Source organism: Oncorhynchus gorbuscha, linkage group LG07 (genome assembly GCF_021184085.1).
Source record: "Oncorhynchus gorbuscha isolate QuinsamMale2020 ecotype Even-year linkage group LG07, OgorEven_v1.0, whole genome shotgun sequence".
NCBI classification, from domain to species: domain Eukaryota; kingdom Metazoa; phylum Chordata; class Actinopteri; order Salmoniformes; family Salmonidae; genus Oncorhynchus; species Oncorhynchus gorbuscha.
Genome location: NC_060179.1, coordinates 33,780,519 through 33,806,421, shown reverse-complemented (window position 1 = coordinate 33,806,421; position 25,903 = coordinate 33,780,519). Strand labels below are relative to the sequence as shown.

Sequence of the window (25,903 nt, the reverse complement as noted above, 5' to 3'; positions counted from 1 at the left end):
ATTAATGGTCTCCTCAATGCTGAGAAGTACAGGTAGATACGTATCCATCATGCAATACCATCAGGGAGGCATCTGATTGGCCCCAAATTTATTCTGCAGCATGGCAACAACCCCAAACATACAGAGAAAGTCATTAAGAACTATCTTCAGTGTAAAGAAGAACCAGGTGGATGGTATGGCCCCCAAAGAGCCCTGATCTCAACATCATAGTCTGCCTGGGATTACATGAACAGAGAGAAGCACCTGAGGCTGTCTAAATCCACAGAAGAACTGTGGTTAGTTCTCCAAGATGTTTGGGCCTTGTTAGATTTGTCTTCTCTTCAACATGTCTATTTTTGAAAGCATTCTTACTTTACAGATTTTTTTCACACCTGCCTAATACTTTTGCACAGTACTGTATATTTTCCAAACTGCAATATAAGCTTATATTTATATTAAAGCAAACAATAAACAAAATATCTCTGGCATATCAGTTCATATCGCGTCCATGTTGTCCATGGAACAACACACAACAGTTTCATTTTTACAGGCGTTTACAGTCATTCAAACTTTATTTGTAATGAGTGAATCAAGTGATATACAATAAGAAAAAAGATCTATACAAGAGATGTTTAATTCAAACAAGAGTATATCTGTTTGGCTGGTCTTTGTCGGGGGAAAGGGAAAAGTCTTGGGTGCGGGGAATAATATCTTGCTGCCTGGGAGGCTGTGTCATCTATAGTAGTGTACATAGGAGCGCTCCAGGATGAAGTAACGTCGCGGGGAGGCCTTCAAACAGTGCTGGTCCACAGGGAAAGGAAAGGGGGACAGGCTGACCCTCGGCAGGGGCAGGGTGAGGAACGGGTTGAAGCCCATGAGGACAGGGCGGTTTGGGAGAGGGGGCAGGATCACACCTGTTTTAAAATAAGAGAGACTAAGATCAGACCTCTTGACTTTACAGCATTATCCTAAAAAATATATATATATTTTTTTAACTGTTCCTCATCAATCGACACACAAAACCCAATAATGACAACGCGAAAACAGGTTAAGAAAATTTTGCAATTGTATTAAAGATTTAAAAAACAGAAAGACCTTATTTACATACTGTTTACATTTACATTTACATTTAAGTCATTTAGCAGACGCTCTTATCCAGAGCGACTTACAAATTGGTGCATTCACCTGTTGAAGTCGGAAGTTTACATACACCTTAGTCAAATACATTTAAACTCAGTTTTTCACAATTCCTGACATTTAATCCAAGTAAGAATTCCCTGTTTTAGGTCAGTTACGATCACCACTTTATTTTAAGAATGTGAAATGTCAGAATAATAGTAGAGATAATTATTTATTTCAGCTTTTATTCATTTCATCACATTCCCAGTGGGTCAGAAGATTGCATACACTCAATTAGTATTTGGTAGCCTTTAAATAGTTTAACTTGGGTCAAACATTTCGGGTAGCCTACCACAAGCTTCCCACAATAAGTTGGGTGAATGTTGGCCCATTCCTCCTGACAAAGCTGGTGTAACTGAGTCAGATTTGTAGGCCTCCTTGCTCGCACACGCTTTTTCAGTTCTGCCCACAAATGTTCTATAGGACTGAGGTCAGGGCTTTGTGATGGCCACTTCAATACCTTGACTTTGTTAAGCCATTTTGCCACAACTTTGGAAGTATACTTGGGGTCATTGTCCATTTGGAAGACCCATTTGCGACCAAGTTTTAACTTCCTGACTGATGTCTTGAGATGTTGCTTCAATATATCCACATAACTTTTGTTCCTCATGATGTGATCCATTTTGTGAAGTGCACCAGTCCCTCCTGCAGCAAAGCACCCCGACAACATAATGCTGCTACCCCCGTGCTTCACGGTTGGGATGGTGTTCTTCGGCTTGAAAGCTTCCCGCTTTTTCCTCCAAACATAACGATGGTCATTATGGCCAAACAGCTCTATTTGTGTTTCATCAGACCAGAGGACATTTCTCCAAAAAGCATGGCCTTTGTCCCCATGTGCAGTTTTGGATGGAGGTTTTGGAGCAGTGGCTTCTTCCTTGAGGAGCGGCCTTTCAGGTTATGTTGATATAGGACTCATTTTACTGTGGATATAGATACTTTTGAACCTGTTTCCCCCAGCATCTTCACAATGTCCTTTTCTGTTGTTCTGGGATTGATTTGCACTTTTCGCAACAAAGTACTTAATCTCTAGGAGACAGAACGCGTCTCCTTCCTGAGCGGTATGACGGCTGTGTGGTCCCATGGTGTTTATACTTGCGTACTATTGTTTGTACAGATGAATGTGGTACCTTCAGGCATTTGGAAATTGCTCCTAAGGATGAACCAGACATGTGGAGGTCTCCATTTTTTTTTCTGAGGTCTTGGCTGATTTCTTTTGATTTTCCCATCATGTCAAGCAAAGAGGCACAGAGTTTGAAGGTAGGCATTGAAATACATCCACAGGTACACCTCCAATTGAATCAAATTATGTAACTGAGCCTATCAGAAACTTTTAAAGCCATGACATCATTTTCTGGAATGTTCCATGCTGTTTAAAGGCACACTCAACTTAGTGTATGTAAACTTCTGACTCACAGGAATTGTGATACAGTGAATTATAGTGAAATAATCTGTCTGTAAACAATTGTTGGAAAAATTCCTTGTGTCATGCACAAAGTAGATGTCCTAACCGACTTGCCAAAACAATAGTTTGTTTACAAGAAATTTGTGGAGTGGTTGAAAAACGAGTTTTAATGACTCCAACCTAAGTGTATGTAAACTTCCGACTTCAACTGTAAGTACTCAGACCCTTTGCTATGAGACTCGAAATTGAGCTCAGGTGCATCCTGTTTCCATTGATCATCCTTGAAATGTTTCTACAACTTGATTGGAGTCCACTTGCGGTACATTTAATTGATTGGACATGATTTGGAAAGACATACACCTGTCTATATAAGGTCCCACAGTTGACAGTGCATGTCAGAGCAAAAACCAAGCCATGAGGTTGAAGGAATTGTGACAGAATTGTGTCGAGACAGGGTACCAAACAATTTATGCAGCATTGAAGGTCCCCAAGAACACAGTGGCCTCCATCATTCTTAAATGGTAAAAGTTTGGAACCACCAAGACTCTTCCTAGAGCTGGCCGCCCGGCCAAACTGAGCAATTGGGGGAGAAGGGCCTTCTTGGTCAGGGAGGTCACCAAGAACCCGATAGCCACTCTGACAGAGCTCCGGAGTTCATCTGTGGAGAACCTCCCAGAAGGACAACCATCTATGCAGCACTCCACCAATCATGCCTTTGTGGTAGAGTGACCAGACAGAAGCCACTCCTCAGTAAAAGGCACATGACAGCCCACTTGGAGTTTGTCAAAAGGCACCTAAAGACTCTCAGACCATGAGAAACAAGATTCTCTGGTCTGATGAAATTGCCAAGCGTCACGTCTGGAGGAAACTTGCCACAGTCATGACTGTCTTGTGAAGATCACAATGGGTCAGATCAGCTTGGCAATTGCTGACAATAACCAGACCTTCTCTCACCCACAGACGGGAGGAGGGAACTGGTGTGGGGGGGGGTTTGACCCCTCCACACCTGGTTGTAAATTAAGCAGAAGAGGACTTGCTCTCTACCCTCCAGTATTGGCTAAAGGAATATCCCTTTGTCTCCAGAGACTTTTGCCCACCTGAAACTCTAATGTCCAAAAAGTGAATAATGGAACAATAATTCTAACATAAAGAATGTGGGGAATGATCAGTGGGGAGATGAAGAAAACTAATATTATATTGTTTTTCATTTTGTGATGTCATTAAAAACTGTATGGACGAAATACTGTAACTTGGAAAGGATACCCCTTTATCTGTCAAGTTTCCATCCAATATGTTGTGCATATGAGGAATGTATTGTTGTTAAGCTAGGAATGTGATTTTAGGAGTCATAAGAGATCATGTGCAAAGGATATAAATAGAAGTTAAGTAGCCACGCCCCGAGTGAGGTCATAAAAAGCCTTGGTAATTAAATTAACTTAAGACTAGAAAAAGAGTAGAGCGGTCTCTACACATCTGACATGGTTGGAACTTTGAACCTCAACACGAGGTGAAAAAAATGAACTCACCTACTGTACCAGACCAGGACATCGCCAGTCTGCAGAGGCGCATGTAAAGTGGTTTGGAACTTTGACTATCTACCTGAGGTGGAGAGAGGATAAGTCCCCTCTCAGACAATCACTGGTACAGCTAAGTAGCTGTTCTGAGGAATGAACACCCAATGCAGACCGGACAACTAAGAAGGACAGTGACCTCTTGTCTGGAGTCACGTCTGGAGGAAACCTGGCACGATCCCTACGGTGAAGCATGGTGGTAGCAGTATCATGCTGTGAACCCGATCGAACATCTCTGGAGAGACCTGAAAATAGCTGTGCAGCAACTCACCCCATCCAACCTGACAGAGCTTGAGAGGATCTGCAGAGAAAAATGGGAGAAACTCCCCAAATACAGGTGTGCCAAGCATGTAGCATCATACCCAAGACAACTCGAGGCTGTAATCGCTGCCAAAGGCGCTTCAACAAAGTACTGAGTAAAGGGTCTGAATACTTATGTAAATATAATATTTAAAAAATATATATTCTAGAAATTTGCACAAATGTCTGAAAAACTATTTTTACTTTGTCATTATGGACTATTGTGTGTAGATTGATGAAGACAGAAAATGATTTACATTTTAGAATAAGGCTGTAACATAATGTGGAAAAAGTCAAGGGGTCTGAACACTTTTCGAATGCACTGTATACAAGCTCTATGCTGAGATGGTTGTTAAGAACTATTGATTGAATGGATATTCCGTTCACCATACCACGGAGGGCTAAACCTTACCTGGAGGCTTGCGTATCCTGGACATGCTGTAGGTCTCTCCAAGACGATGGATTGGCTTAGATCTAGATAAGAATGCACGCACACAACGAAGCAATGCGTCAGAAAATTGCGCTACGAGCTAAAAAGGTGAGGTATGTGACATTTGTTTACGTGATGGAGGGGGGGGGTACATCTGTCTGGTACCTGGAGGATTCAGGGAGACGCAATACTGTGTCTTTGCGCCCCTCTGGTGGGACAGTCTGCGCCTTCAAAAACATATCCCTTTTGACAGAGCAGAAGTAGTTGAGCACATCCACTGGGGTGAAGAGGTTCTTCCCTGCATTCTTCAGGAACAGAGACTTGTTCTGGCCCTGCAGATCAAAGAGAGGGGAGACCAGATATCAGTGGTTGCTGGTGGCATTAGAAGTCAGAGGGGCTCATAGTAATGGCTGTAATGGAATTATGGAATGGTGTCAAACATGGTTTCCATATGTATGATACCATTCCATTAACTCCTTTCCAGTCATTTTTATGAACCATCCTCTCCTCACCAGCCTCCTATCCCAGATATTGCTTGGCAGAACTACCATGTTAAACAGGCAAGAACCAGTTGCGCCACACCGCGCTTGCCAGTAATCTCATATGCTCATATGAGACCTCATCTGCTCATATTTAGAGGTGTTAGGGTCAATGAAAAGGACATTGGCAGCCCAGAGCAGTGCATTGCTGATTAATTCCTCCTGCACCTGCTCTTCTCCTTCGACTTATGTTTTATTGGCGGTGAGGTGAGTTTCCCATTACTATGTAAGAGCTTTGAGCATCTGGAGAAGCAATATATAAATCTAATAAATGATTACCTTGTATTTTGAGGTCCAGGACTGCAGCCACTCTGCAGCCATCTCTCCCAGGCTCTTCCAGGAATCAGGAAGGTCCTGGACCATGGAGTCCCAGGGATCCATCTCCATGGCGAGCCACGGGTCAGCATCCTCCACGCCCATTACCTGCAGCAGGCACATCACTGTTTTCCTGCCAACAGGAGGACCAGACACACAGAGTTAGAGGTCACCATTCACTGGTTGCAACCCAAATGGCACCCTATTGCCTATATATTGCACTACATTTGACAAGGGCACTCACTATCACAGCTAGATGAATCAGAGCTCAGCATTCACCAATACAGGGAAGCAGAGTTGAGGACTTACTATGGTGACGTCAATGAAAGTGAGTATAGACAAAGACCCGGTGCGGCATAGACTCACTGTAGTCCCAGTTCTTTGTGGGCCAGTAGAGTGAGGAGCTCCACGATGATCTCATGGCTTTCAGGACCCAGACACACTAACACGTTGAGTATTTCACTCACCACTCGCTGCTCCTCTTCAGACTGAAGCACACAACATACACACAAACCCAGACATGGTTTAAAATCCAAATTCACAATGGCGGAAGAAAACAGATTCAAACATTAAACAGCATACCAAATTCCACAATAGAGGACATACCATATTTGATGAGGTGTTGTTGCGTAGAGAACCCATAAGCCCCTTGCTGATCTTGTCTGTGTTACCTAGCTCCCCCTGTCTGCGTAAAGTGATCAGCGCGCTCAGCATCCTCATCTTTAGTTGGGCACCACAACTCTGCATGTAGTCCAGAATCTGCATGGAGAACTCCTCAGGACACAGGGACTGCCTGATACACTTCACACACGCAGGAACACCACCAAAACATTAGTCTCATTGTCCTAGTCCCAAATGGCACCCTATTCTCTATGTAGTGCAATAGTTTTCATCAGAGCTCAATGGGGGCTCTTGTCAAAAGTAGTGCACTAAATAAGGAATAGGGTGCATCTGGGACGCAAACTTCCTGTTGACAGAGAAAAGACAGACAACAATAACCCACAGGAGCAGCTGATAAATTACAGCAGTGGTATTCAAACTTTTTCAACTGCCCGAATTTCTCATGACCCCACCCACCCTCAAAATAATGACACAATCTTGATCTTTTTACATCAACAAATAACCTTCAATTCATTACATTTTCATCTCTTATCAAATAAAAATAAATTAATTTATACATTTACTCAGTAAAGTTGTGTTTTTCCTTATCTTTCTCGAAAAACATTTCTATATTGTCCGAAACAATAACCTGTACTCTTATTTTTTTTGGGGGGGGGTGACCCCACTGCAGTTCCCACGCGATCCATACTTTGAATACAACTGATTTACAGGGTGTCTAAGGAAAAGAAAATTCCCCAGTAGAATAATTCGTTTTTTGGGATGAAAATGGTGTGCTTGCTTCAGCTAAAAAAGACTCACCCTTTGGTCTTGGTAGATATCCTTGAACCAGTCCTCATCCACAAACTGTTTAAGGAATCCTGGGATCTCGGGGGTGGGTGTGCGGGGTGGTGTTGGGGTTCTAGGGGGAGGTGGGGTCGGCAGTTTGGGTATCTTAGTGGGAGGGACAGCCTTTGGAGCCTAGGAGGGGAACACAAACATTCATCAGAACTGGGGCTGTATCCACAAAACCTCTCAGAGTATGAGTGCTGATCTAGGATCAGTTTTGTATTTTAAATCATAATAAATAACATTATATGCAAAGATCCTAGATCAGCACTCCTACTCTGAGACTCTTTGTGGATACGGGCCATGAGCACATGACAGCTGCCCTTCATGCAGCCCCGATACCAAAGAAGGCTGGTGAAGGGAGGACAGGCTCATAGTCCACACCTGCATTCTACACCTGCATTGCTTGCTGTTTGGGGTTTTAGGCTGGGTTTCTGTACTGGACTTTGATATATCAGCTGATGTAAGAAGGGCTATATAAATACATTTGATTTTGATTAGTAATGGCTGGAATGGAATCGATTTAATAGAAAGTATCATGTCTTTGTCTTATGCAGCTGTGTGACCCAGTGGGTGAATAAACTTGGTTAAAGCTTTACTAGTTGTCCGTGAGTTTTCACTCTGTTTATTTAGAACCTAACAGTACATCAGGTATTATTGTATTACTTTGTGATCAATTAAAGAAAATTGTATTTGCCTGATTTGCATATATACGCTAGGTGTATTTGCACACATGAATATATTTAAATAAAGGGGATGAACAGGGTTGCCCCCACCAAAAACTTGCTATCTCTAGGCCTACCTGCACTCACCTGCACTTTCTAGACTTCCTCATTAATACTGTTGTCATGTTCTCTTGCATAATTCAACCAGTGTGTCAAGAGAAGGATACCCACGCAATTTAAAATCATAACGCTCGGCTCTAGTTCACACCTATCTAAACATACTTTACTCTGTTTGCGAGATCAGACATAGTATCACCATAATCCGAGTGTTCATTTTTGGAAGTTGCTTTAATTTCAGCACATCGAATTAAACATTTCAACTGTACTAAATCATTAAAAAAAAAACACTCACCAAAATAAAGTGATCTTTCTTGTGATGTAAGTGTCGAGACAGTGCGCTAAATCCCTGACGAAGCGTTAGAGTTCCTATAGATGCAACGGAAGGCCAATGTATTCCACTGATGCCATTTCAACCATTACCGGAGTGAGTTTGACAGGTCATTACAAACGTTTCCGCGGTCGCTACGTTAACGGGAATGGCACAGGCAAGAGTGGGAAAGTGTCGCAAGAGTAAAATCAAAGCCATCAATCCAGTCATATTTCACTGATAAGTGGATTTTGCACCCTTCAAACACAGGAAATGGATGGCTGAAAATAAGAGATCCAAAGGTGGGCGGGGCATGTGCGTTGCTAATACACCACTCACCCTCATTACGTAGGCTGGCTTCTTTGGAGTGGGAGGTGGGGGGCTCTTCTCTTTCTTCACCAGCTGTATGGGGGAACCTATGTCCAGTTCCTCATCGCTCTCATACATCAGAAACTGAACTTCTTCAGTATCACCCTGTGAGGAAAACCAAACCAACAACCTATTTGAAATCCTCTCAATCTTATCACACAACATACACCGATTCTCCTCTTCTGAGGACATATGTAACAAGCATATCAGAGGAGGAGTGCTGATCTAGGATCAGCTCCCCATGTCCATGTAATCTTATACACTGTGATCTAGAAGGCAAAACTGATCCCGAATCTGGTCTCTGTAAATATCCTCTCACTTCCTCCTCATAGTCCTGCTCATCCCTCAGTTTGAATGTTTGCTTGGGGATTGTGTTTTCCACCACAACGTCTGGCCACAGCTGGCCCACTAGCACAGAGTTAGGGATGAAGCCCACCGGATTGCTCTGTGCTGGGGCTGGCTCTAGCTCCTCGTCCTGCAAAGGGACAGACAGAGGACTAAGGTAGGTGTGGTTTCTTCGTCTCAATCTATCTATTACTTCAGGAAGTAGCTTCAGGAAGTAGAGGGACAGCAGACAGATATGCTAAAACTGAACCAGCGGCCCTCACCTGCCCTGGCTTGGTTATGGGTGGCAGGGGCTTGGCCAAGTTAGGGTTTGGGAAGAAGCCATTCCTTAAGGTGGGTGGGGTGAATGGTCGACGGTCAGGTAGTTTTGGAGGAAACAGAGCTGCATGAAGGTCAAACATGTCCTCATCCCCAATCTGAGATATAATCAGAACAGACGTTCATTAGTCTGCATATCTACAATGCATTCCCACTCTCAAGTAATGACATTTGTCCTTTCACATAAAACATTCTATTATAGGTGAGGTTATTGGTTCTTCTCTCTACATCCAACAAAAGGGCACATACTGGTTTCATCATCTCTCTGACTCCACTTGGCAGAGTACATTCCTACCCCAATCATCTTGTAGCTAATTGTTCTCAGTACAAGGAACCTTAATGTTTAGGGGCTGGCTGTAGACGATCTTCATATAGCGGTCGAAGGCCTCCTTCCTGGTTTTCAGCGTGGTGGGAGGTTTCCTCTTCCTTCTCTCTGTGGTGCCTTCCTGGAGTGAGGCCAGGTCTCTGTTTCGAGCCAGCAGCGCCTCATACTCCTGAGGGACAGGGAGTGGGTGGAAAAACTGTCATTACACCACTGGCACATTAGGTATGGGAACACACACATTGGCCTTAACTGATCAAACCTAAAATGAAAATAGCAGTAGTGGAGAGTGGGGTACATTGAGCCAAAGGTTTAGTTGAGCTACCCCTTGTTTCTAGGAAACCATACACAAAATGAATGTGACCAAATATTTAGCGGCAGCTAGCCTAGTAGTTAGAGCATTGGGCCAGTAAGCACAAGGTTGCTAGATCAAATCCCCCAGGCTGACTAGGTAAAAATATTTCGTTCTGCCCCTGAAAAAGGCAGTTAACCTGTTCCGAGGCCGTCGTTGTAAGTAAGAATTTGTTCTTAACTGACTTGCCTAGTTAAATAAAGGTTCAATAAAAAATGAAAGGAGTCTGTGAAGAATATCAGCTGATGTACGAAGGGCTATATAAATAAATTTGATTTGATTTGAAATTTGATTTGAAGAAGGAAACCACATGGAAAAAAAGTGGTAAGCAAGATACATCCCAAATAGATTTCATGATGCTTGTATCTAAACCAAAGTAGATTGTTTTAAGAATATTTTATACATCAGTTGGGGTCTTTATAAGCTACAAAATGAGGTCCTAAACCTAGTATTAAAGTGTATCTTTGTAGTTGTATGGGCTAAAATACAGTGCATTTGGAAAGTATTCAGAGCCCTTTCCCTTTTTCCTGCATTATGTTACGTTACAGTCTTAAGTCTAAAATTAATTAAATCAAAAATGTTACTCATCAATCTACACACAATAATACCCATAATGACAAAGTGAAAACATGATTGAAAGTCCACCTGTGGTCGTAGGAATTGCCTGTAGAGCTCCGAGACGAGATTGTCTCGAGGCACAAACCTGGGGACGGGTACCAAAACATTTCTGCAGCATTGAAGGTACAAGGCGGTAAGAATAAGGCTGTAACGTAACAAAATGTGGAAAAAGTCAAGGGGTCTGAATACTTTCCGGATGCACTGTAGTCCAAATGTTTTATGCATAATAGGCCGATTATACACTTTTCTCTCTACGCTTATTCTGACCTTTAGCTTAAGCATGAGAATAGCATGCTAATCAACAGCTATTCGTTGGGGGTGGAGATCAAAGAAATGAATGTGTGGCGGAGGTGTGGCTACACACATTCGCCGCATTCTAACCTTGACTTAATTCCCTCATAGTTCCACCACCTTTACGCGCAATGAAATAATGAATAACCTGTCGGTTCCAAGTGGGACAACATCTACTTATTTTTTCCTGATAGAAATAACACCATTCTCCATGCACTGTAATTTACAAATTGATAACAACTATTGATAAGAGCGAGGTAAGCCGTTTGGATGAGGGGATTGTAAATATAAATGACAATGGAGTTAGATCTATTTTACCTTATATACGCTGGAGACAAATGTGAAACCAGTCATCTGGCAGCAAACTGAATCATTTCGACATATCACCTTTTACACAGTGAAGTTTATGAAATGCTGCCCTTTTAACTTGGGAGGAAATGTGGTGACCCAAGTCATAGGCTTCTGTAGTCATAAACAAATGACAGTATAGCACCAAACCTACAGAGTTGATTTATGATTTCTAGAATGTTTTAATTATATTCAGACTTTTCACTGTATTTTTAAAAAAAACACCATTTGTATTATGTTAAATATTAGCCACTACCAGTAGCCACCGTCAGTTATACTCAGATACATTTATAACTGTCACTACCTGTCAGTTTCCTCATTTTGCATCATTCCATTCCATTGTTTGTTACCTTTCTTTCCTCTGTCACGTTTGTGTGGTTGTTCCTGAGGATCGTTAGCAACAGTGGATCATATTAGCCTAACATATTACAGGTTGTGCAATAATTTGGGACATGTAGCCCATTTCAATCATTATGGAAGTCAGACCACATGTAGGTAGCAGTTTAAACCTGGAGTTGCAGCACGGTTCATGGCGACTGGACCATTGTCATCACAGTTCCATGATTAGTGAAGATTATTAGGGTCGACTTATAGGACTACTGTTCATTTTTTTACATCTACCAATTGGTGCTGAAACAGAGATGAATATGCGTGTATTTACATGGCTTTCTTTCATTGATCCCTGAACAGTTCTCTCCATATATTCTAGTGAGTCTGTTGAGACACCAAATTTAAAGGGATGGCTTTAGATAAATGTACTGAAAACACTATCGAATGTAAACACCACAAGAACATCTGTTGGCCAGAAAGTAGCATGGGTTTTCCGCGGTTGAATTAAATACATTCAGAGCTTAAGAGAATGACCCCTGCCAAGCCCATTGCACACCTGCATAAGGTAAGTCTGAATACCAACTATTAAGAAGTGGCTAGGAAAGGCGTGCGTAGGAAAGGCATACATTTCCTAAGTCTGAATCAGGCCCTATATGCATAGTATTTTTGCAATGTGTCATGTATACAAACTCAAGATAGTGAATTTGTATTGTCACAGAGCAGAAACTGTGCCCTTTCTATACAAATGTAAAAGAAGCAGGGGTCTAGGCCCCCTTGAGGTTCTTGAGAGCGCAGCCAAGGAAGTAAGAGGAGAATATAGGTCCATTCGAGCAGCAGCAAGGGATGAAAAAATAAAAAAGACTGAATGACTCTAAAGAGGTACAAAAAAGACATGTACCTGTGGCCTCCCGAGTTGCACATCGGTCTAAGGCAATGGCATCGCAGTGCTAGAGGCATCACTACAGATCCGGGTTCGATCCCGGGCTGTGTCGCAGCCGTCCAAGACCGGGAGACCCATGAGGCGGTGCACAATTGGCCCAGCGTCGTCCAGGTTAGGTGACGGTTTTGCCGGCTGGTATGTCCTTGTCACATAGCGCTCTAGTGACTTCTTGTGGTGGCCAGGCGCATGCACGCTGACTTCGGTCGCCTGCTGTTTCCTCCAACACATTGGTGCGGCGGCTGGCTTCCGGGTTAAGTGGACAGTGTGTGAAGAAGCAGAGTGGCATGGCGGGGTCGTGTTTACGAGGACGCATGGCTCTCGACTTTCGCCTCTCCCGAGTCCATATGGGAGTTGCAGTGATGGGACAAGACTGTAAGTACCAATTGGATATCACAAAAAAGGGTTAAAAAGTACACCTCAAAACAAAAACTAAAATAAACATGTACATGTGAGAAAGAGAAGCTATAATAGAGTAGCAGAGGCACACAAGGTCTTATGTGATGACACGGAGTCTGAGCTTGCTAAACATATCAAGAATTTCGCTGACCACTATCATGGGTTTAGTAGCCTCAAATGCAGAGAACTTGAATTGGCATGTAGAAACAACATCCCTGTCCCAGACAACTGGTCAAGAAATGGAAGGGTAAGTCATATTGGACAGAGAGATCTATATCTGAATGCAAGCCTACATTTAAGATATACAATATACCACACCCCCATTCCATCACCCATTGTATCAGGAAACCATCACCTACTTACTCTAAGGCGGCTCAACTTACCCTGTCCCTATGCTCAACTTACCCTGTCCCTATGCTCAACTTACCCTGTCCCTATGCTCAACTTACCCTGTCCCTATGCTCAACTACCCTGTCCCTATGCTCAACTTGCCCTGTCCCTATACTCAACTTACCCTGTCCCTATGCTCAACCTACCCTGTCCCTATGCTCAATTTACCCTGTCCCTATGCTCAACTTACCCTGTCCCTATGCTCAACCTACCCTGTCCCTATGCTCAACTTACCCTGTCCCTATGCTCAACTTACCCTGTCCCTATGCTCAACCTACCCTGTCCCTATGCTCAACTTACCCTGTCCATATGCTCAACTTACCCTGTCCCTATGCTCAACCTACCCTGTCCCTATGCTCAACTTGCCCTGTCCCTATGCTCAACTTACCCTGTCCCTATGCTCAACTTACCCTGTCCCTATGCTCAACCTACCCTGTCCCTATGCTCAACTACCCTGTCCCTATGCTCAACCCATCCTGTCCCTATGCTCAACTTACCCTGTCCCTATGCTCAACTTACCCTGTCCCTATGCTCAACCTACCCTGTCCCTATGCTCAACTTACCCTGTCCCTATGCTCAACTTACCCTGTCCCTATGCTCAATCTACCCTGTCCCTATGCTCAATCTACCCTGTCCCTATGCTCAACTTACCCTGTCCCTATGCTCAACTTACCCTGTCCCTATGCTCAACTTGCCCTGTCCCTATGCTCAACTTACCCTGTCTCTATGCTCAACTTACCCTGTCCCTATGCTCAACCTACCCTGTCCCTATGCTCAACTTACCCTGTCCCTATGCTCAACTTACCCTGTCCCTATGCTCAACTTACCCTGTCCCTATGCTCAACTTACCCTGTCCCTATGCTCAACTTACCCTGTCCCTATGCTCAACTTACCCTGTCCCTATGCTCAACTTACCCAATAACCGGTTTTAACCCAGAGACCAGTTTTTTTGTACAAGCAATTTTTTCAGAACGGTTATGTTTACACTAATTCAGATAATTTTCTGGGATACAGAACATCCTGATATAAACTATAAACCAATAACAAGATCGAACAACTGAAACAAACTGAACAAGTTCCACAGACATGTGACTAACAGAAATGGAATAATGTGTCCCTGAACAAAGGGAGGGGGGGAGGGTCAAAATCAAAAGTTACAGTCAGTATCTGCTGTGGCCACCAGTGCATCTCCTCCTCATGGACAGCGCCAGATTTGCTAGTTCTTGCTGTGAGATGTTACCCCACTCTTCCACCAAGTCACCTGCAAGTTCCCGGACATTTCTGAGGGGAATGGCCCTAGCCCTCACCTTCTGATCCAACAGGTCCCAGACGTGCTCAATGGGATTGAGATCCGGGCTCTTCGCTGGCCATGGCAGAACACTGATATTCCTCTCTCACGGACAGAAAGAGCAGTATGGCTGGTGGCATTGTCATGCTTGATTATGCATGGGTTATGTCAGGATGAGCCTGCAGGAAGGGTACCACATGAGGGGGGAGGATGTCTTCCCTGTAACGCACAGTGTTGAGATTGCCTGCAATGACAACAAGCTCAGTCCGATGATTTTGTGACACACCTCCCCAGACCATGACGGACCCTCCACTTCCAAATCAATCCCGCTCCAGAGTACAGGCCTCGGTGTAACGCTAATTTCTTTGACGATAAACGCGAATCCAACCATCACCCCTGGTGAGACAAAACTGTGACTCGTCAGTGAAGAGCACTTTTTGGCAGTCCTGTCTGGTCCAGCGATGGTGGGTTTGTGTCCATAAGCGACGTTGTTGCCAGTGATGTCTGATGAGGACCTGCCTTACAACAGGCCTGCAAGGCCTCAGTCCAGCCTCTCTCAGCCTATTGCGGACAGTCTGAGCACTGATGGAGGGATTGTGCGTTCCTGGTGTAACTCAGGCAGTTGTTGTTGCCATCCTGTACCTGTCCCGCAGGTGTGATGTTCGGATGTACCGACCCTGTGCAGGTGTTGTTACACATGGACTGGCACTGCGAGGACGATCAGCTGTCCGTCCTGTCTCCCTGTAGCTCTGTCTTAGGCGTCTCACAGTACGGATATTGAAATGTATTGCCCTGGCCTTATCTGCAGTCCTCATGCCTCCTTGCAGCATGCCTAAGGCACATTCACACAGATGAGCAGGGACCCTGGGCATCTTTCTTTTGGTATTTTTCAGAGTCAGTAGAAAGGCCTCTTTAGTGTCCTAAATTTTCACAACTGTGAACTTAATTGCATACCATCTGTAAGCTATTAGTATCTTAACAACCGTTCCACAGGTGCATGTTCATTAATTGTTTATGGTTCAACAAATAAGCATGAGAAACAGTGTTTGAACCCTTTACAATGAAGATCTGTGAAGTTATTTGGATTTTTTAAATTATCTTTGAAAGACAGGGTCCTGCAAAAGGGGCGTTTCTTTTTTCCAGAGTTTATATGCAGTATGTGGACACCCTTGAAATTAGTGGATTAAGCCTAAAATCACCATGAGCAATGCCTAATGCTGGCTGGAGTGGTGTAAAGCTCGCTGCCATTGGACTCTGGAGCAGTAGAAACGCTTTCTCTGGAGTAATGAATTATGTTTCACCATCTGGCAGTCTGATGGACGAATCTGGGTTTGGCGGATGCCAGGAGAACGCTACCTGCCCCAATGCATAGTACCAACTGTAAAGTTTGGTGGAGGAGGAATAATGGTCTGGGTCTGTTTTTAATGGTTTCGGGCTAGGCCCCTTAGTTCCAGTGAAGGGATATATTAACGCTACAGCATTCGATGACATTCTAGACGATTCTGTGCTTCCAACTTTGTGATATCAGTTTGGGGAAGGCCCTTTCCTGTTTCAGCATGACAATGCTCCCGTGCACAAAGCGAGGTCCATTAAGAAATGGTTTGTCGAGATCAGTGTGGAAGAACTCGACTGGCCTGAACAGAGCCCTGACCTCAACCCCATTGAACATATTTGGGATGAATTGGAACGCCGACTGCCAGCCAGGCCTAATCGCCCCAAGATCAGTGCCTGACCTCACTAATGCTCTTGTGGCTGAATGGAAGCAAGTCCCCGCAGCAATGTTCCAACATCTAGTGGAAAGCCTTCGTAGAAGAGTGGAGGCTGTTACAGCAGCAAATACAGCAGCAAAGGGGGGACCAAATCTATATTAATGCCCTCTCCTCGATGTTATCCTCACAAATAATCCTGATAGGTATCAGTCTGGTGTTTTCTGTAATGACCTTAGCGATCACTGTTTTACAGCCTGTGTTATAATGGCTGCTCAGTGAAACGACCTGTCCTGATTTGTCATAGACTCTTGCTAAAAAACTTTAATGAGCAAGCCTTCCTTTATGAACTGGCCTCTGTAAAATGGTATAGTATCAGCTTGATCCCCTCTGTCGAAGACGCTTGGACCTTCTTTTTTGATGTGTTTTTGTGGTATTGTTAACAAACACGACCCCATAAGGAAAATGAGAATTAAAAACAGGTTCCGCCCCTGGTTCGACCGTGATCTTGCAGAATTACTCCACCTCAAGAATTGCATTTGGCGAAAGGCTCGGCACACACATACTCAGGCTGACTGGCTATCGTTCAGGCAAATGAGAAATAAGTGCACTCAGGCCATCCAGAGTAGATTTTCTATATATATTTTCTATTGTGTTATTGACTGTACTTTTGTTTATCCCATGTGTAACTCTGTGCTGTTGTTTTTTGTCGCACTGCTTTGCTTTATATTGACCAAGTCGCAGTTGCAAATGAGAACTTGTTCTCAACTGGCCTACCTGGTTAACTAAAGATGAAATTAATAAAAATAAAACATCCGGAAGGCCAAAGGTAGTTACTTTAAGGAGCAGTTCTCTCTCTGTGGGTCTTTGAGAAGAGCGTGGGGAGATCAAGCTGATCCTAACTGTTATAGGCCTATTTCTATTTTGCCCCGTTTATCAAAAGTGTTGGAAAAACTTGTCAATAATCAACTGACTGGCTTTTTTGATGTCTATAGTATTCTCTCTGGCATGCAATCTAGTTTCCGCTCAGTGTATGGATGTGTCACTGCAACTTTAAAGGTCCTCAATGATGTCACCATTGCCCTTGATTCTAAGTAATATTGTGCTGCTATTTTTATTGACTTGGCCAAAGCTTTTGATATGGTAGACCATTCCATTCATGTGGGCCGAGCACCAAGGAGGGCCGAGAGACCAAGGAGTATTGGTGTCCTTGAGGGGTCTTTGGGCTGGTTTGCTAACCTCTCTCAAAGAGTGCAGTGTATAAAGTCAGAAAATCTGCTGTCTCAGCCACTGCCTGTCATCAAGGAGGTATCCCAAGGCTTGATCGAAGGCCCCACGCTCTTCTCAATTTACATCAACAACATAGCTCAGGCAGAAGGAAGCTCTCTCACCCATTTATATGCAGATGATACAGTCTTATACTCAGCTGGCCCCTCCCCGGGGTTTGTGTTAAATGCCCTTCAACAAAGCTTTCTTTAGTGTCCAACAAGCTTTCTCTACCCTTAACCTCGTTCTGAATACCTCCAAAACAAAGGTCATGTGGTTTGGTAAGAAGAATGCCCCACCTCCCACAGGCACATATCAAAGCTGCAGGTTAAAGTTAAATCTAGACTTGGTTTCCTCATTTGTAATCGCTCCTCTTTCACCCCAGCTGTCAAACTAACCCTGATTCAGATGACCATCTTACCCATGCTAGATTACGGAGACATCATTTATAGATCGGCAGGTAAGGGTGCTCTCGAGCGGCCATCAGGCCATCAGATTTGACACCAATGCTCCTTATAGGACACATCACTGCACTCTATACTCCTCTGTAAACTGGTCATCTCTGTATACCTGTCGCAAGACCCACTGGTTGATGCTTATTTATAAAACCCTCTTATGCCTCACTCCCCCCTATCTGAGATATCTACTGCAGCCCTCATCCTCCACATACAAAACCTGTTCTGCCAGTCACATTATGTTAAAAGTCCTCAAAGCAAACACATCCCTGGGTCACTCCTCTTTTCAGTTTGCTTCAGCTAGCGACTGGAACGAGCTGCAACAAACACTCAATCTGGACATTTTTATCTCAATCTCTTCATTCAAAGACTCAATCATGGACACTCTTACTGACAGCTTTGTGTGATGTGTTGTTGTCTCTACCTTCTTGCCCTTTGTGCTGTTGTCTCGGCCCAATACTGTTTGCACCATGTTTTGTCCTACTGCCATGCTGTGTTGCTGCCATGTTGTTGTTATGTTGTGTTGCTACCATGGTGTGTCGTCATGTGCTGCTGCCATGCTGTGTTGATGCCATGTTATTGTTATGTTGTGTTGCTACCATGGTGTGTCGTCATGCGTTGCTGCCTTGCTATGTTGTTGTCTTAGGTCTCTCTTTATGTAGTGTTGTGTCTCTTGTTGTGATGTGTGTTTTGTCCTATATTTATATTGTATTTATTTATTTTAATCCCAGGCCCCAGTCCCCGCAGGAGGCCTTTTGCCTTTTGGTAGGCTGTCATTGTAAATAACAATTTGTTCTTAACTGATTTGCCTAGTTAAATAAAGGTTAAATAAATACAATATTGAAAATGCCCGTGATTTTGGAATGAGATGTTCGACGAGCAGGTCTCCGCATACTTTTGGCCATGTAGTGTATCTTTGTTAGAAAGAAAACTATATTTCCTGTGATGTAGTGATGCTGAATGTAACAAATGGCTCACTTTACCCCACACTCCTTCACACTCAATTCCATTCAAAGCTTTCTCTCGTTCTCCTCTCTCTCCCTTTCATATTCTGGGTAAACTCACTGGATCTTTGGTCATGTCCTGCTTTCCGTTGGGTTGTTTCCCTGGTATGGGGGAGACCACAGTCCTGATGGCAGGGCAAAAAAAATAAAAACGGTTCATCTATAGATCACACATTTTGGCTCAAAATCCCAGTAAATATGTAGATTTACCAGCGCAAACGTAATCCATAGACTTACTGTTGATACACATTTACTGTAACAAACTTATAGTTAGTTAGAACTTGTCTATGATGTTCATTATGTCACATTATAGGTAGAGACGGAGGGTAGCTTACGTGGTTTTGCTTGTCCTTGTTGAGGTGTGAGATATGGGCAAGTCAGGGATAGGATCTGACATCTCCGTAGACAGGAGCTACGGATGTATACAGAGCACAGGCACAGCAAAGGTATCATTACCCAGTAAGCACACTTATTCGAAAGCATTGAGCTAAACCTAACTACATCATCTCACTGAAAATGCCTAAACACGTATACACCCTCCAAGACCCATTCTAATATATAAGCCATTTAGCAGACACTTTTACCCAACGCGACTTATAGTAAGTAGTGAGTGCATCGATTTTCATATGGGTGGCCCCTGCGAAAATAGAACCCATGACCCTGGCATTGCAAGCACCGTGCTCTACCACCTGAGCCACACTAGGACCATCAGTCTGTCCTCACCACCTCTCCCCAGTACTTCACCACCCCCCCCCCCAGTCAGTATACCCGTAGCTGGAAGTCATGTGGCAGCAGGTGGGCGCAGCGGATCCTATACAGGTCCCCTCTGATGCCTAGGAGCAAATCTCCCCTCTGCCCACTGTAGGCCAGACACTCAGGCTCCGCACTCAGCTGGAGGGTTCTTAGAGGGACAAGGACTGCAGAAATTACTAACACACACACACCCCTTACAGAAAAACCACATGATTTCACATCTGGAAAATCACATGTGAAATCATGTGAAAAGGTGTTTTTGGAACTCTTCCCATATGATCACGTTTTCACATGTGTATTTTCATGTTATCACATTAACTTCACATAAGATGAACACTTCACGTGTTCACATGTGAATTTTTATTTTTTCCCCCTTTAGGGACACACACAAACACATTGACTGACCTGAGGAGGCGGTTATCTTCATCCCAGATGCGAACAGTTCCATCCTGACTGCTGGAGGCAAACACTCGGAGCTGATGGCACACACAGAGCCCTGCACACACACACACACACACACACACACACACACACACACACACACACACACACACACACACACACACACACACACACACACACACACACACACACACACACACACACACACACACACACACACACAAAGACATTTAAAAAAACCTTGTCCGAGGATCACCCACTGAACAAAAATATACACGTAAATGTAAAGTGTTGGTCCCATGTTTCATGAGCTAAAATAAAAGATCTCAGAAATGTTCCACATGCACAAAAAGCATATTTCTCTCACATTTTGTGCACAAATTTGTTTACATCCCTGTTAGTGAGCATTTCTGCCTTGCCAAAATAATCCATCCATCTGACAGTTGGGGCATATCAAGAAGATGATTAAACAGCATGATCATTACAGAGATGCACCTTGTGCTGGGGACAATAAAAGGCCACTCTAAAATGTGCAGTTTTGTCACACAACACAATGCCACAGATATCTCAAGTTTTGAAGGAGCGTGCAATTGGCATGTTGACTGTAGGAATGTCCACCAGAGCTGTTGCCAGAGTATTTAATGTTAAGTTCTCTGCCACAATGTAGTTTTAGATAATTTGGCAGTACGTCCAACCGGCCTCACAACCGCAGACCACGTGTAACCACGCCAGCCCAGGACCTCCACATCTGGCTTCTTCACCTGTGGGATCGTCTGACAGCCACTAGGACACCTGATGAAATTGAAGAGTATTTCTGTCTGTAACAATTCCTTTTCTGGGGAAAACTCATTCTGACTGGCTGGGCCTGGCTCCCCGGTGGACACGCCCACCATGGCTGCGCCACTGCCAATTCATGTGAAATCCATAGATTAGGGCCTAATGAATTTATTTCAATTGACTGATTTCATTATATGAACTGTAACTCAGTAAAATTCTTGAAATTGTTGCATGTTGCATTTATATTCAGTATAGTTTGAGGTACATTAACTTGTTGAGTGTTTCAGGGGCCATATGTATTAAGTGTGTCAGAGTAGGAGTGCTGATTTAGGATCAGTTTTGCGTTTTAGATTACAATTGCAAGAATATTTTGAAAATAAATACACAACGCAGAGGACTAAAGGTCAAGAGGGAATTAATGATCAATGGAAATAGTGTTTTTTTCTGTAATAGCGAATGATTATTTATTAATGGGTCAGAGCATGGGAGGAATTTCAGTCCGGGACTCATAGCTACATGGCAAGTTCTCATTGGTCCAAATTGTCTATATATCGGGCCTGAAATGGGATACACGTTATCTGGCCATTGGCCCAATTTTAATGCCAGGAATTCTAATTGGTGAACCACAGGTTAGGGTTCGGGGTATAAAACTACATCCTGTCTCTTTGTTCTGTGGAGAGAATCACTGAGGACAGGGGAGAATGAACATCTACATTTCAGCACAACCTCTATGATTTTTCCTCTTTGAATAAACCTATTTTTCTCCCCCTGATTTGCTTTGGGGGTCTGTGTAATTGAAGAGTAACATCAACTGTTAACACAATGAATAAGATTACATGGACAATGTTGACCTGATCCTAGATCAGCACTCCTACTCTGAGACGTTTCATACGGCCCCAGATCTATAGTATCTAAAACACAGTATATTGTTTAACGGTATCTTCTGTTACTGTCTCACCCGTAATGCAGTCCAGATGGTCCTCACTGGGCGGATGGTCAGTGCGACTCTGGTTGAGCAGGCTGAAGTGCACCAGGCTATAGGTGGCGCTATCGGGATCCTGGAAGGCTAGGGCCAGCAGAGGCCCCAACAGGGTCAAGTAGAGCGGAGGATGCCCACAGAAAAGGTTCAAGTGCAGGCTGAGACACTCCTGGGCATAGGGAAACACCCTCCAGACCAGCACTGCCTTGTCCTCGCCTGATGAAAGGGAGAGAATGGGATGATGATCACCATCATCCTCATCATTCTACCATCACCATCATCCCCATCACCACCATCATCATCACCACCAACCACCACCATCACCACAATCATCATCATTACCACAATCATCATCACCACCACAATCATCACCACAATCATCATGATTACCAGCATCATCAACACCACCACCGTCATCACCACCACTATCATCATCATCATCCCATAGAGCCAATAGAGTGCTGCATACCGGCTGTGAGTAGGTAGCTGTTCTCAGGGTCTGCCTGCAGGGAGGTGATTTTCTGGCCGTTGTGTGCGGGGGTCCTGTACTGCACCTTTCCTGTATCCAGCATAAGCACACTCACACAGCCACCATTGTGCCCCAGCATTACCAGGAACCTGTCCCAGGGGTAGTCATAAGGGAGTCATAACATATCATTACTTTGGATGGTTGGCACACTATTTTGAGCTCCGGGGTTAAGTTTACCCTAGATACAGATCTAGGATCAGTTTCCCCTCCCCTAATCTCGGGTTAACCCAGAATTTAAATCTTGCAAGATTACCCCTTTCCCAATCCTAACCTCAAAAAATGCAAAACTGAACAGCGTCTAGGGGAAACTTCATCCAACAGCCTGTCTTAATTTAGTAACAGATTAAAACAGAGTTAACAGATTCAAACATAGAGTGCTTGTTTTGGTAATTACCGAGGGATTCATGATCTAAATATAAAGGGACTGTCAATAATATCAACATAACTCTAAATTAGGGACACAGGAGGGGTCTTACCGGTTCTTGGCATCATGAAGAGGTTTCTTGTTCGTGGGTCTCTGGCATCTCTGCTCCTGCAGGCTCTTCCACTCGTCTAGCGCTCTCTGTCCGTCAGCTATGTTGCTGTAGAGCACCATGCAGGAGGCTGGGCCTGGCTTTGCGATCCACTGATCCCCCTCCCCATCCGTCTGCTCCTCCCTCTGCCATGGACCCTGTCCTCGTGCCTTCCACTCATCCACACATGTCGCTGGGTTGGTCAGCGTGCTAGCCCGGATCAATGTTCCGCCCTCCGTCAGGACCAATAGAATCTCTTTGTGTAAGCAGTAATCGGCGCACCTTACCCTCTGCCCGGTACCGAAGGAGGTTAGGACCGCGCCCGTCTCGGCAGCCACTAGCATGACGTTACTATCCCCGCTGACGCAAAGCACCCGGGTGGGGTAGGGGTAGGGCAGGGGGCAAGAGGGAACGACTATCTGTCTCACGGGGCCATCCAGGTCCCCCCCCAGCCTGCAGTGAAGATTATACAGGCTGCTGATGGTCCAGAAGTCCACTCCTTGCTGGGAGAAAGTAAAGAAGGTGCCCCCTATCATCGGACCCCCCAGGCTCAGAGGGGGCTTCCCTCCTTCGATGGGGAAACACTGGACCTGGTCCCCCCCCTCCATGCTCCAGCAACGCAGGGTCCCATCCAGGGAGGCAGAGAGCAGCAGGCCAGACTCCGGACAGCAAACCAGAGAGGTCACCACACCTGTGCGCGCACACACACACACACACACACACACACACACACACACACACACACACACACACACACACACACACACACACACACACACACACACACACACACACACACACACACACACACACACACACACACACACACACACACGTAAAGAGTGTTGTGACCTTTGTTGAATGCACTTGACTTGACTAGCTGGATTTCATAGGGAAGGTTTTTTCCCCAACCAAGTGGTTATCTCACCAGTGTGTCCTACGAACGCCATACAAAGCCCCCAGTCAGGACCCCACACTCTGATGGAAACATCTTTGGACGCAGTGACCACAAAGTCCAGATGAAAGCTGTACACCAGTGCAGTGATATCCCTGAAGAAAAGAGGCATGTTCACTCTGTCTGCAGATCAGTTGAGGTGACATTTTGCCCAAAACTGCCCACTGTCCAACAATCATGATCACACACACACACACATCTACCGTTGGTGGAGGTTCCTTTTGTGCTCCAGAACACGCCCAGCAGTGAGGTCAACGACAACCACAGCTCTCCCGTAAACGACGAAGGCCCTGTGATGCCTCTCGAGGCCCGGGGGAGCCAACTCCAGCTGGGTAAAAACACTGTGGCGCCCAAGACCCTCCGTCACTCTCACCCGGCACACCATGTGAGTCAGACACCACACACACACGTTCCCCGCCCCCGCTGTCACCAGCTCCAGGGACTGCTCTGTGACTTGGCAAACACGCACATCCAGAGGGTCTAGAGCATTGGCTAGGGGGCGCAGCTCACTGTCCAGCAGCGTGAGGCTTGCCCCGGGCCCCCAGCCCACCAGACGCCCAGGGAGCTGAGTGGAGGTTAGGCCCATGTAGGGGACATAGACAGAGGCGGGTGGGAGGTCACGGAGACGCCCGTCTGGGTGGTACATAACGACCCTGCCTTCCCTGTGAAGGCTGATGAACCCTGCCGCCCCCTTGCCATAGGTCATGTGGCGCACAGGGTCGTTGCAAGGGAAATGACGTACGTGCTGCAGACCATGGGTGAGAACAGCGCTCTTGACATCGACGTTTCTTATCTAGGAACGCGGGATAGAGAGTTAGGATAAATAGACATGTCGCCTACCCATTTAACAATGCCTCCAACTGAAGAGAGGATGCGTCCATAATGGCACCCTATTGATTATATAGTAAATTATACATGGTCTATAGGGAATCGGATGCCATTTGGGACACCCAGTGCCATCTTTTTTTACCTTGTCCACATTCTGCTTCATTCCAGTGCTGAGGAACTTCCACATCCTGCGAGCTTTCCCCTTGGCGCTTTCCTCCACAGAATTCCCCTTCCCTCTCCGTAACTCTGACCCCCATGAGCGTCTAACCGCCCTGACTGCTCCCTCCTGGTCCGCTGTTGTGGGGCGGGGGGTAACCCGCAGCGTGCTCTTCCTGTCCAGGTCGGTTTCGTCGGCGAGGGGAGGGGAGGCCATGCCCATGGCCTGCACCAAGCCGCACTCCTCGTCTGTGTTGTCTGCTGAGTTGAGCATGGATATTTTGCATGCACTTCCTCTCTAACTCCGATGGGGTGGTGTTGGGGTTCTTTGGCACTCGCATATGTCTTTCACCCTAAAGCTCAGTCTAAGTGTCAGACCCTTTAGTTCAGTTGAAATATTTTCTGGTGAAGAGGGGGAAAAAAATATTTAAATCTCCAACCTGTTTTCTATTTGCCAGAGGAGGCAGTTGCTTTTAAGGCACTCTATCAAGACAACACATTTGAAATTGTAGCATTTTGATGATAGATAACTACTACGTTTTCCATCATCTAAGCAGATGTTCGTGTTTATGTACCTTTTCTCTGTTTCTGCATTCTAATGTAGCCTATACAAACCGGCACCGACATGAGACATTTTGATCAAAAACATTATCTAATCCGTCAACGATGTCAATATTTATTAAACAGAAGAAAAACACCACTGACCGTGACCATGGTAGCATCCGTAGTTCTAAACAGTAGTTCTTTCTCACACCAAAGACTGTTGTCAGCGAGTTAAGTTACAACCACATTGTAGCTAAAACTCTTCCCACGTTGTAGAGAATCTTCATTGCCGAGCGCATACCATCCGTTGCTAGGATACTGGTCACTTGATTGGGTGAAAATGTTCTGTTTGGACTCATGTCTCTGATGTTGGAATGATTTAAAGAATTCGATTTATTTTAGGCTTACCCCAAAGCCGTATTATTCGGGGCGCTGAGTTTACACACAGAAAAACCTTTTGCAAACCAGGGCATAGAGA

At 44.8% G+C, this 25,903-nt stretch overlaps 1 protein-coding gene across 1 annotated transcript; it reads right to left on the bottom strand.

The window, feature by feature from the left end:
- Positions 1-86: 86 nt before the first annotated feature.
- On the bottom strand, positions 87-25,814 carry wdr97 (WD repeat domain 97). Its single transcript, XM_046356257.1, has 22 exons — positions 25,588-25,814; positions 24,869-25,284; positions 24,102-24,691; positions 23,872-23,993; positions 22,908-23,634; positions 22,372-22,520; positions 21,882-22,118; positions 20,150-20,240; positions 19,760-19,892; positions 19,327-19,403; positions 19,053-19,116; positions 9,621-9,779; positions 9,231-9,383; positions 8,942-9,097; positions 8,593-8,727; positions 7,135-7,293; positions 6,322-6,516; positions 6,082-6,203; positions 5,680-5,848; positions 5,027-5,193; positions 4,844-4,905; positions 87-893 (listed from the first exon to the last, which is right to left on the bottom strand). The coding sequence occupies exons 2-22, from the start codon at positions 25,154-25,156 to the stop codon at positions 712-714; spliced, it is 4,137 nt and encodes a 1,378-aa protein (XP_046212213.1). The 5' UTR covers positions 25,157-25,284; positions 25,588-25,814; the 3' UTR covers positions 87-711.
- Positions 25,815-25,903: the final 89 nt, after the last annotated feature.